Source organism: Asterias rubens, chromosome 21 (assembly GCF_902459465.1).
Source record: "Asterias rubens chromosome 21, eAstRub1.3, whole genome shotgun sequence".
Classification (NCBI taxonomy): Eukaryota; Metazoa; Echinodermata; class Asteroidea; order Forcipulatida; family Asteriidae; genus Asterias; species Asterias rubens.
The window spans coordinates 5,272,014-5,285,470 of NC_047082.1; the positions used below are offsets into that span (position 1 = coordinate 5,272,014).

General features: G+C 38.3%; 1 protein-coding gene across 1 annotated transcript; it reads left to right on the top strand.

The window, feature by feature from the left end:
- The first annotated feature begins 657 nt into the window (after nt 1-657).
- Nucleotides 658-13,253, top strand: LOC117304770 (annexin-B12-like). Its single transcript, XM_033789377.1, has 12 exons — nt 658-672; nt 1,197-1,272; nt 2,885-2,979; nt 4,659-4,772; nt 5,705-5,761; nt 6,756-6,789; nt 7,654-7,733; nt 8,173-8,241; nt 9,348-9,449; nt 9,853-9,928; nt 10,626-10,738; nt 12,304-13,253. Exons 1-12 carry the CDS (start codon nt 658-660, stop codon nt 12,430-12,432), a joined length of 960 nt encoding a protein of 319 aa, XP_033645268.1. The 3' UTR covers nt 12,433-13,253.
- Nucleotides 13,254-13,457: the final 204 nt, after the last annotated feature.

A 13,457-nucleotide genomic window follows, 5' to 3' on the forward strand; every position in this document is an offset into this window, starting at 1 on the left:
TGTGCTGCATTTGAGCGGGAAAGTGACCATTGCATGTATATATGCAATCGCTGTCCTGTTGTCTAAAATTTTGCAAAGAAAAGAAATCAATTCTTTAGAAGTATCTTAGAGAACATTCCACTACAAAAGACTGCATTTAAGCTTCCATTGCGGCATAAAGCGGCAAGCTTTAGAAGACCGTTTTACATACTCAAGATGACTCGTACTTCACCTTTGTGAAAAATGGAACAGTCTTACAGGAAATTTAATAAACCGATAATATCTGTTTTGAATTAGAGAAATTGTCGGTAGTCGCAAGTAGCTAAAACTTCAATCTACGGTCGTGCAGATACATCATTAAACTACATGGAAGGCCTACCACACGTTCAGTGCGCAGAATTCAAGTCAACTAATTTACATTCAACGGAAATTTAACCGGCATATTTCACTCTTGGCTGAACTCCAGAAACAAAATAATGTTCTTTTGTTTAATCTCAAGACATAAATATTGATAGCGGCGCGAGACTTTTTACGATCGTACAAATTCATGGTTATCAATTACCCGTACTATTGACAATCATACCATACTTTAGTCTACACCTGGAGAATTGACTAGACTTGATCACCTGAGCATCCCATCATAATACACCGACTGCTTACTCCGTATTGTTAGAAATCATGGATGATTATAAAGTAAGTATTACTTTGTCTCGAATCTTAATCCAAACAATTTATGCATTCATTAAAGACAATTGACAATATTGGTTATTACTCAAGCTTTAATTGCTAACATAACAACTTCTTGGTAACAAGCAATGGAGAGCTGTTGATAGTATAACATATTTCCTACTCAAATAATAAAATACTTCAGGCCTGAAGCCCTATTGTGCAACAAGTGTGGTTTTTTCTTTCATTATTCTCACTTGCAACTTGATGACCAATTAAGTTAATGTTTGTGTTGGGATACACCAAGTGAGAATACTGGTCTTTGACACATACCAGAGGTGTCCAGTGGCTATGTGGTCAACACACCGTAGATTGTTACTTTGTTTTGTACTTTTAAGTTTATACCCATAAACAAAAACCGGACAAACCGCCAAACTGAAATAAAATAGAACATCTCCCTTAATACCGGTAATTGTTTGAGATTTATTTGGTATTGTTGTCAAAAATACCATAACAATAATGTTTGTGATTATATTGTTGTTTGTATCCAGGGGACAATACAGGCATGCACAGAATTTGACAAGGTGAAAGATTCACTGATACTGCATAAGGCGATGCAGGGTATAGGTAAATATAGTAGACTTATTGACATGAAATGAGGCCATAGTTCACGTGCATTCTACTCGAGTTACTGTGAGTGACCAAAAGGGGGCTGTAATTGAAAATATGACCCACTTCTAGGCCACTTTAGTCCAAGGGGGGATATGTGCGCCCTAGTGACCGAATTATGCCAGTCCATAATAACACGCCTCAATCCAAAATGTAAATATATATAATCAATTACACCAACGCACTGAAATGTTTTAACTCAACAATTTATTCATAATTCATAAATACCTCAGACAGTTTCTCTATTCCTATTGGTGGAGAGCGCGTCACACGGGTTGTTTAAACAGTTGATAACGACCAGCTGGAGCTGTTTATAACTGGTTGTTTTCGGATACGTTTAGATGCATACTACGCGCACGAATGCATATCCGAAGTCTGTCTCAGTAAAAAAAATGCAACACACGTACAGAGCTCAAGGATGTTGGAAAACGGAACAGTTTTACAGAGTTTCTTACTTTATTAATCATTTTATCCACAAAGACATTTATGAATCGAAATAAAAGAGTAGTGACTCGTTCTTAAACCTTGCAGGGTCGTGGGTACTCTTTTATTCCCTTAGTAAAACAAGTAAATAAATTAACTCATTAATAAAGAATGCTTCCCTAAACATTCAATTTTTTAACGTGTTTTTCACTGTTCACATCATGAGAGGGCGCTGTGTCCAGGGTGCGTTCGTTTAGCTTCCCTGGGTCGACCCCGATGTGGCGTATTTTATTTATTTTTTTCCAGGACGAACGTGGGCACACAATTACCCCACGTTCGTCCTCGAACCTGGAAAAAAACCCAGACACATCATCACGTGAGCCTTCCCGTGGTGACGTCATTGCACCTCGGGCCAGCCCCAAGAGCCCCGCTTGTGGATTGGGTCACTTGGGGCTGGCCCGAGGTGCACTGACGTCACGACGGGAAGGCTCACGTGATGATGTGTCTGGGGTTTTTTCCAGGTTCGAGGACGAACGTGGGGTAATTGTTTGCCCACGTTCGTCCTGAAAAAAAAAATACGCCACATCGGGGTCGACTCAGGGAAGCTAAACGAACGCACCCAGAGTTTACTAGGTTCTTGTGTGTGGGGGGGGGGGGGGGCACCAGCAAAACCCAGCACTGGCTGTCGGCAAGGCACCAACCTGCCAGAAAGAAACAAGGTCTCCACTTCATCACAAGTAGGTCGATAGGTCTGTGTGCAAAGTATAACGAGTAAAAAACATACTGTTCAGACACTTTAACCTGACCCCCCTCTTATATGATGCGGAAAGGTCAAGTCAGTTGACCTTTTTACACCATACATGTGTTTGTTTCCCGTTAAATTCCAGAGACTTTTGGTCGATCTTCTCACGCTACGAAAAAACTGCCGGGATTTTCCCGGGAAATTATTTTTACCTAGGGAATAAATAACCCTGCTAACAGGTAGGGTTAAGGGTGTTTATTTCCCGGGAAATGGCTCTGTAGTGTGAAAAGGGCTTTTGTCACACATAGACCTGACTCTTAGGGTAGTGCACATTCCAGGTTAGAGTAAAATACATACAATGTACCATTATTCTTTTGTTACCACCTCTCACTCTGATTATTACAGGTACTGATGAGAAAGCTATCATTGACATCCTTGCGCACCGCTCCAATGCTCAAAGACAGCAATTACGAGCTTATTACGTCACTGCCTTCGGTCGGGTAAGTCTCTTTAAAGGCAGTGGGCACTATTGGTAATTACTCAAAATAATTATTAGCATAAAACCTTACTTGGTAACCAGTATAAATGGGGAGCTGTTGATAGTATAAAACGGCTCCCTCTGAAGTTACGTAGTTTTTGAGAAAGAAGTAATTTTCCACGAGTTTAAAGAATCTGGACACTTTAAAAAAAAAATTGGTAATTGTCAAAGACTAGCCTTCACAGTTGGTGTATCTCAACAAATGCATAAAATAACAAACCTGTGAAAATTTGAGATCAATCGGTCGTCAAAGTTGCAAGATAATAATAAAAGAAGAAAAAAACACCCTTGTCACACGAAGATGCTTGATTTCGAGACCTCAAATAATTCTAAATCTGAGGTCTTAAAATCAAATTCGTGGAAAATTACTTCTTTCTCGAAAACTACATTTACGTCAGAGGGAGTCTTTTCTCATAATGTTTTATACTATCAACCTCTCCCCATTACTCGTTACCAAGAAAGGTTTTAATGCTAATAATTATTTTGAGCAATTACTAATAGTGTCCACTGCCTTTAATTTCGAGACCTCAGATTTAGAATTTGAAGTCTCGAAATCAAGCATCTGAAAGCACACAACTTCGTGTGATGTGACAAGGTTTTTTTTTGTTTTTTTTTCATTTTTATCTCGCAAGTTCAACAATCAATGGAGCTCAAATTTTCACAGGTTTGTTATTTTGTGCATATGCTGAGATACAGCAAGAGAGAAGACTGGTTTTTGACAATTACCAACAGTGTCCAGTGTCTTTAAGTCTCCGAAACAGCGACTTTGGCTACAGCTACGGCTAGTCAGCGACAGACGCGCGCGATCTAGTCGTAGCTGAACCCGAAGTCGCCGTTTCGGACACGGCCTTAAGCCTGGTTCATACTTCCTGCGAATTCGAATGCAAAGCGAATGTTGACGTCATAAATTCGCAACGAATAATTCGCAGCAATTGCCCTCTGCTCGACTCACTTGCGAATATCGCTGCGAAAGGAGGGTTGTGACGTCCCATTCACGGCAAATTCGCTTCGCATTCGCATTCGCATTCGCAGGAAGTATGAACTGGGCTTAACTATCAGTAATTATCGATCTTTTTTAATTGATGTTAAACTTGCATCTGGAATAAAGTAAGAGCTCATTTTGTTTTGACCCATATATACCGATGTACGTTATAGCACTGTATACTCAGTACTTTCCCGAGTTCGGTAAAAAAGAAAATTAAAAAAAAATCACAGCCATGTTACTCGGGTGGTATTCAAACCCAATACCTTAGGCACTTCTAGAGCAGTGTCTTACCAACTAGACCACTGAGATTGCTAAGTAGCTAAAGGCAGTCCGAATCCTATGTTTAAGCAGCGGTTACTGCAAACGATTTTTAAAATGTTAAATATGCATTTATTGAATATTCATTTTGGTTTTTACCCATTCGCACCGATATGTGTTAGAACTTTATACTCATACTGAATTATCATTAGTTCAGTTAAATTTCACAATTGTTTGTGCTGTTGCAACAAGTAATATACACAAAAGACTGTACAAGAGACACAATAATACAAAAACAATGGAGCCCTTAAATGGGCCCGGTTTGGTATGGACGGTAAACCGGACCCATTATTTTGATAATTACTATTCAATAATTATTATTTACTGAATAATGGCAGGACCTGATTGGGCATTTCCAAAGTAAACTAAGTGGTAATTTTCGGAGGACAGTACGAGCTTTAATGGATCGACCTGTTGAATACTACGCACGGTGCCTCTACGAAGCAACAAAGGTAATGTTTCTATCATTTTGACGGTTCAGTTTCAATTAAATAAGACATCCTCAGTGACAGTAAATACATTTGTATATGGACATAAATAATTTAGTTAGCGTGTAGCATAATTCAATTTTTAAAGGCAGTAGACACTATTGGTAATTGTCAAAGAATAGCCTTCACAGTTGGTGTATCTCAACATATGCATAAAATAACAAACCTGTGAAAATTTGAGCTCAATCGGTAATCAAAGTTGCGAGATAATAGTGAAAGAAGAAAACACCCTTGTCACACGAAGTTGTGTGCGTTTAGATGGTTGATTTCGAGACCTCAAGTTCTAAACTTGAGGTCTCGAAATCAAATTCGTGGAAAATTACTTCTTTTTCCAAAACTATGGCACTTCAGAGGGAGCTGTTTCTCACAATGTTTTATACCAACAACCTCTTCCCATTACTTGTCACCAAGAAAGGTTTTATGCTAATAATCATTTTGAGTAATTACCAATAGTGTCCACTGCCTTTAAAGGAACGTTACAGAATATTGGTAATAAACAAATATCTTGAAGATCACAGATTTACATAAACTATACAGGGTCTAATGATGATGATAGTAGAAAACATCCCTTGAACTATATCTGTCTGAATTGTTATATTTGATGAGAAACAAATAATCTATTTGTAGTCAGTTTTTCACTATTCTCTCGTGACCCAGATGGCAGATTGATCTCAAACTTCTACAGGTTTGTCAGTTGATGTATATGGTGGATTACATAAAGTGCTTACACTGTCAGCAACTGTTTTGTTAGCAAAAAACAATTACAGTTAGTTTTATGTTTAGCATTTAAAAGCACACCGTGTAACCATTGGCAATAAACCTGTACTGTTATTTCATGATTTGGTTGATAACCTGATAAGTGTAAATTTCATCATTTCACTTTTTCCCTCGTTAAGGGTCTTGGAACGGACGAAGAAGCACTTGTAGAAATTCTCTGCACGAAGACTAATCAGGTAATGTAGAATTTGAACCTCCACCCTCCCCCTCTCCCCTCCCATCTCGCTCTCCCCCTCCCTCTCTCTCTCTCTCTCTCTCTCTCTCTCTCTCTCTCTCTCTCTCTCTCTCTCTCTCTCTCTCTCTCTCTCTCTCTCTCTCTCTCTCTCTCTCTCTCTCTCTCTCTCTCTCTCTCTCTCTCTCTCTCTCTCTCTCTCTCTCTCTCTCTCTCTCTCTCTCGCTATGAGAAGTCCAATGTTACCCTAATATCGCTCCTCGACCATTGTGAAGTATCCAGGGCCTAATCATAAAGCCTAGAAGCACAAAAACTAGCTAAGCAAAGAAAAGTATTGCTAAACCGAAAAAGGTTAGTTGCCAACATTACATGAACTTTACATTGTTGTGACTGTTGCCTCACCTTTTTTTTTCGCTTAGCATTGACATTGGCTATGCAGTATTTTCTGTTTAGCAGCTTTAGGAAATTTGGCCCATGTCTTACCAGTGCCAGAGTGTAAACCGGTGTGGGTAGGCTTAACACTGGGATGTCCACACAAAGCGCTGGTAACACAGCGATAAAAAGGATACATCGAAAATGTATTATTCCTATAATCTAACTATGCCTGTGGTGTTGCTTTTTCACAGAGCGCTGGTAAGTACTGATTATACAATGCTTATATACATCGGTGTATGGGTAAAACCAAAGTTAATAATTATTCTTTATCCCGATGCAAATTTACATAATATTGAATCGTTGCGGCAAACGCTGCTAAATATAGGATTCGAACTGCCTCTTGATACTTGGAAAACTCAGTGGTCTAGTTGGTAAGACACTGCTCTAGAATTACATAGGTCATGGGTTCGAATCCCACCCAAGTAATGTGCCTGTGATTTTTGTTCACAGAGCTCTGGTAAGTACTGAGTATACAATGCTTAAATCCGTCGGTGTATGGGTAAAATCACATCAAAGAATCTAACTACTTACTTTGACTTTTTTCATTTCCTTTTATTGCACAGGAGATAAAAGAAATCAAAGCACAATACAAAAAAGGTAAGACTGCATTGACATTGAGACGCCTCAGTAGATTCACAACCCATCTGCTGTGTGTCGTACGAGTGTGATGTCAGATCGATGGTATCGGAACCAAGTCTCAGCACGAGCAACTTTGATTTCCTTCATCATGATACCTGTCATTAGTTTAATATGGCGGACGTGATAGGAGTGTACTGTTTGGTTTGGGTGTATACACGCAAATTTACCCAAACTTTATAGTGTTGTAGCATTGTGTCCGCTATATCTCAAAAAGGCTGATTGTGTGACCTTCGGTTGGAAAATAATAATTATGAGGGCCCGTGTTAAAGGTACATGTTGCCTTGGATCGGTCGAGTTGGTCTTTGAAAGCGTTAATTTTTTTGAAGCCGTTTGTAATACTATGTAAATGGTGAGATGGCTAATTAAAAATTAGAATATAATAATCCACACAAACATGCCTCGAAATTGCACGGTTTTCCTTTTACGTTTGAGAACAAACACGGTCGGCCATTTTGTGGTGTCAAAATTTTGACTCCATAAAATGGCCTGTCGTGTTAGTTCGCGACGTAAAAGGAAAACCGTGCAATTTTGAGTGATACTTATGTGGATCATCATATTCTACTCTTGAACTATCTTTCTAACCATCTGCATTTCACAACGCCTTTTCAAAGACCAACTCGTCCGATCCAAGGCAACATGTTCTTTCAAGTGATGAACGCAAAAAGAAAAGAAAAAAATACCAAAAAAAAACAAAAAACAATCAAAGAAGGGGAAAGGGCAAACAACGGAATGTTTCCATATTTCAAAGTTCGTTTCAAATGCTTCATGATGTTACATAGTTCCACTTCATGACCCATTATTGTTATTATTTACTTTTAAAAGACTATCTGTGCGATCTGAAAGCAGATATTGTTGGTGACACTAGCGGGGACTTCAGGCGTCTTCTCGTATCCATGTGTTCGGTAAGAACATTATCATCCGATTCAGAAAAAAAAAAATTAGATTTCACTGCACTGAGACACTGTGGAAGACTACCATTATGTTCTCAACTCAATATTTTATTTCTATTCAAGAGTTGTCATTTCACTTAGAGGCACTGAACACTTTTGGTAATATTGTCAAAGACTAGTATTCTCACTTGGTGTATCTCAACATGTGCATAAAACAATAAACCTGTAAAATGTCTAACTCCATTGGTCCTCGAAGTTGCGAGAGAATAATGGTAGTGTGTGGTCATTGTGTGCTATGTAGCATGCAGACCAAACGTCAGGCTAACTTGTTAAATCCAAGATAGTGCCTATTTCATTTAGCTGCGCTGTTGTATACAGATCTGTACATCAAGATGTTTTTTCTGAACATATAATAATGTTAACGTTGAGTAATGACACCTTTATTGTAAAGGCTGGACGAGAAGAAGGCACTGAAGTGGACGTAGATCAAGCAAAGGTAGATGCTCAAGAAATCTTCAAAGTAAGTATTACTTGATCATTTTCAGCTGTCCTTACAACGAATGCAAATAAAACTTGCATTTTATGTTCTGAGCGATTGGTAATGGGGTATGCAGGAAAGATTTATAGTGCAATATCAATTGTACTTATTTTCGATGGCAGAATTGGGGAAAACAACTAAGCCTAATCAAGTAAGTTTCACTACGTTAATTTAAACAAGTCTTCATTCGATTAAAGCGTACTCTCATTTTGTCCATGTTAATTCGGCTTCTGACATGGTATCCCAATGGCATACTTTTGCATTTTGTAGGATAGTAAAGTATATTTATGATAAACATTACTAACCTATATGTGAATGTCATGTCCAATATCGAAGTAGCAAATCACACATTCGCTTTACAACCCTATTTGAATGGCTAATGTCCAATATGAAAATAGAAAGTTGACAGACATTCTTATCCCAATGTTGTAAACAACTATATATGTGAAAGTCCAGTGTCCAATAACGAAATAGCAAATCAGACATTCGCTGTACAAACCTATGTGAAAATCCGTGTCCAATGATACAGCAAAGTAACCATTCGCTGTACGCCCTCAATAGTATAATTCACTCACTGACCAACGAAAACAATTCAAATCAATTCCAACACCATGCATTATACACTGCAGGTCTCACTACGACTAGATGTCATTTCACAATAAAGGCAATGGACACCTTTGTCAAAAAAACAGTATTCTCACTTGGTGTATCCAAACATGCAAACATTAACAATTCTGTAAAAATTTTGACACAATTTAGTAATTGAAGTTTTAGAGAATATTGAAGGAAAACACCCTGTTGCACAAATTTGTGTACTTTCAGCAGATGCCTAATAAAAAAGGCTTTAGCCCTTAATTCTTTTAATAATTATTAACTGAGTGAGAAGTTACTTTTTTCTCAAAAACAACGTTTATTTCAGAGGGAGCCGTTTCACACAATGGTTTATATCATAAATAGCTCTTCATTGCTCGTTACCAAATAAGTTTTTATGCAGACGGTTGTTTTTAGTTGTTACAAAATAGTGTCCAGTGCATTTAAAAACAAATAAATTTGAATGGTTTTCATTTCTATTGTGGTTGCTTTATTAGGCCAGCGAGGCACGCTGGGGCACGGACGAGGCCGTGTTTAATCGTATCTTAGCAACAAGAAGCTACGCACAACTACGGGCAATGTTTGAAGAATACAGTAAGGTACTCTAACAAGTGTCGAAATTCATTTCATTCAATCACAACAATGTCAAATTTATGAAATTAGTGTTCTTATCGTCAGAATACCTAAATGTTTAAGAAGAACATTAAAGAGAAACAGTTTATTTATATTCTGGTTTATAATTAATTTAGATTTGTTTTAAACGATCCGATTTGGTATCGACGTTTCGAACAGCATACTCTGCTTGTCTTCAGGAGAATGCTTGACTGCTGGAAGTGATGCTGCTTATATTTATATTTACTTCTTAAAGGCCAGCCCATCATCTAAAACATATTTTGTCGTCCATTAACCTTCCTTTTTATAACTTAAACAATAATCACAACATTGCAGATGACTCATAATTATTTACTTAGGAAATGAATTGTTTTAATTCCATCATCATAGATATCTGACAAGGGCATAGAGGGCGCTATAACAAGTGAGACATCCGGGGATTTACGAGACGGATTCCTCTCACTTGGTAAGACGTTGAATTTATCATTACATATATTATTGAGTTTAATCATTACATTGACTTTCTTTCCTAGGAAACCTCATTTCGCCGTGTAAAGTAACTTTGTAAAGTGTAAATGTAACTGGACAGTAATCAACCTTTTCGTACTGACCTGCCTTTGTCCTCACCACTTTACTCCTATTGGTTCTTTTCCACCCAATTGTTTATAAATTGGTAACTTTGGATGGCTATAAATTCCCGCACTTTCTGGATCCCTTCCCTTAATCCTTTGCTCTTCTTTTCGCTATAAATGGGTGTGTTTATGTTTCTTCTTGTTTCTGCTTCTGAAGAAGGTCCGATTTGGATCGAAAGCTAAGTCCATAATATGATCTACCCTACTCATTTTACAACTTAGAAGTAGGTCTACATAGTTTCTACTGTTGTCTCGCAATTACAGCTTATTATCTCGTAATAGAAATGGGCGAAATTTCGTCTCGTCATATAGATTGCCTTGTTAATACAACTAAACAACAAGATTGAATCATACATTACTGCCAAGCTTGGCTCGTTTTAGGATTAAGTATTTCTAATTTATTTCAACAACAAAAATTGTATTGAGAAACTGTTTTTAGTTCAGGGTATCGAGTGCATGCGATATCGCTAGATATAATAAAACGTTTTAACCATCAAACGTTTTAAACATAATATGTTTTTTACATAACAGTGAAGAGTGTACGTGATCCATGCTCCTTCTTTGCTGGGCGACTTCACAAATCGATGAAAGGTCTGGGCACGAATGACCAGATGCTTATAAGATGCGTGGTCTCAAGGGCAGAGGTAAATGTCCAATTCGAAACTTTGATTTTCGAGATTGCTGTTTTATTCTTAATTTCTTCTCTGAGGGCACAAACAATCACAGCAGCAGGCCTACGTTCAGTTGGCTTATTGGTATCAGCTTCAAGTACTGTGTTTTCATCAACCATGTCACACCACATTGGTTAATTATTGGGCAAAAACCAGTAACTATTTAAAGATGCTATGTCAGATTTTTGGCCCCAAACATTAAACAAAATTTGTTTTTGAGTGAATGGTATTTCAAAGAGTATCACCCGCTCTAACGAAAAAAAGTTTTACTTTTACTTTTAGTGGTCAGGAACCACGACAAAAATTTAAAACGTTTCTTATAAAACACATAAGAATTGGTCACGTGATATATTGTCGGGATCCCGACAAAAACTAATAATGAGCACCCCCATCAAAATACCTATTGAATTTTAAATCAAAATTTTTTGGTCAAATCAAAAAAAAATCTGACATAGAATCTTTAATAACAAGTTTTTTTTTTTTCTTTTCTTTTTTCTTAAATCAGCTTTGACCATTTGTTTTTATCGGGAACGCTTTTTAAAGGCACTTGAAACTATTGGTGATCATCATCATAATTTGGCAAGGACTTAATTGTGTCCCTGGCAGCCTCAGCCTCAAATTGTAATGGGGCGCACTCATAGACCTTTTCGCAAATACTGGGGCGCGCGCGTAAAGCTTGGAATTAGGTGCATTGTGGTCTAGCTGGTATCCAAATTTGATTCATATCTATCCCACAATGCACCTCATTCAACAGTATGCGCTTGCGCATTGGTATTTGCGATAGGGTCTATGGAGTTGCCGCCATCACCTGCAGGCGATTTCATGAAACGCTATGATTAAAGGGAATGCACACGTTTGGTAATTACTAAACTTAAAACTGACTTGGTAATGAGCATAGGGGAGCTGTTGATAGTATACAACATTGTGAGAAACGGCTCCTTCTGAAGTAGCGTAGTTTTTGAGAAAGCGGTAATTTCCCACTAATATAATAAAATACTTCCAGACAAAAGTCTTTTATTCCTATCTGAAAGCACACTAAATTCGGCTAGCAGTGGTGTTTTTTCTTGTATCATTTGCTCGCAACGTTGATGACCTTTGTAGCTCAAATTTTCACAGGCTTGTTATTTATGCTTACGTTGGAATACACCAAGTGAGAAGACTGGTCTTTGACAACCAAACGTGTACGAGTAACCCGTCCTAACGTAGGATCGGTTCAATGCGTCCTACGTCTATGGATACGGAACTTAACACGTCCTAAGTCCTAAGATTAATCCTAAGTTAGGAAGAGTTTGGTGAAATCCAAGGCTGGTCTCTTTCAATCGCTGCTCTTCTCAGCCTCTCATACACTTCTACCACTCCACTTTGTCACGTTGTCCATCCAGTGCAGCATAGGGCACCTCGAACCTGTACACGTAGGCACCAACTTTAACTGTGCCGGGGGCCTCCCTGATCACATGAGCGCACCTCGTCACCTGCAAGACACCACCGTGAATAATGACAAAGTTTATATAATTTCTCAATTTCTTGCTTATTTCCAGATCGATCTAGTGGAGATTAAGGAGATGTTTTTGACTCAGTATGGAATGACTCTTGGTGATTATATTAAAGATGACACCAGTGGTGCCTACAGAGATTTACTGCTCATAATCGTCGAGGGTGAAAACTAAGATGACAAAACATTCACATATTTTATTTATTATCACTCAGTGATTAGGTGTTTAGGATGATCAGTGAATGGTTGAACAAAGAGTGAACTGTTTCATATCTTCAATGATGACACAAGTTTGTTCCGAGAATAGATTTGTTGTCCCTGAGACCGTGGTCCCGAGACATAAGATTGATGTCAAAAATAAAATAAAAACTTCAACATAGTATTTTAAACTGTGTCAAGAATTTCAGTAAAGATGTTTATTTTACCAATTCCAGTATGTGGATGAAAACAAATGGAGAACAAACTCCTGAATTGTTCAGTGACATTTCACCACTACACTAGTGGCTTCTTCAGACTGGCAACTCACCACATCTGGGCCAAAGCTCATGGCTCTTCTTACCGCCGAAATCTGCGCTTACGATCACGATTCACCGCTTACCGTGCAAGCGCCAAATTTCTGCGCTTGCATTGTTCGTGTAATGCATAACGCACAAGCACTGAAGCCGAAACTCGCCGCTATCCCGTGAAATACGGTTGCCGTAAGCACATAATTCCCTGCTTCCGTAAGCGCGCCGACTCTGTGCTTACGGTAAGCAGAGCCATAAACCTGGGCCGTGGTTTTCTCCTTTTAGTGTAATCAGAGGCAACTATAGAGGGCGTGATGAACTGGTTGTAAATGTTGATATAGGACCCACATGGTTCGTAAAACCTGATGGTACCTGATTAACTGGTGTACACCAACAAACCAACTCAAATTCTTGTCAGTATATATGTTTATTAGCATTAATATGTATCAATATTATTATAATTATTATTCAATTATATATTGTAGTATAGACGATGTGGCCTATGTTTACATTCAAACCGTACTTTGTTGACACAACACTGTATACGTCATGTTTCGCCGAACAAAAAGACACGTAGTCATGGTAAGATTGCACACTTCTAGCTGGCTGCCAAAACACGTTTTGCCCGGCGGTATGCGCGCGAATCATGTTATGGTATTCGAGTGACGTCAGAGGTCACATCGTTTATAGCAAG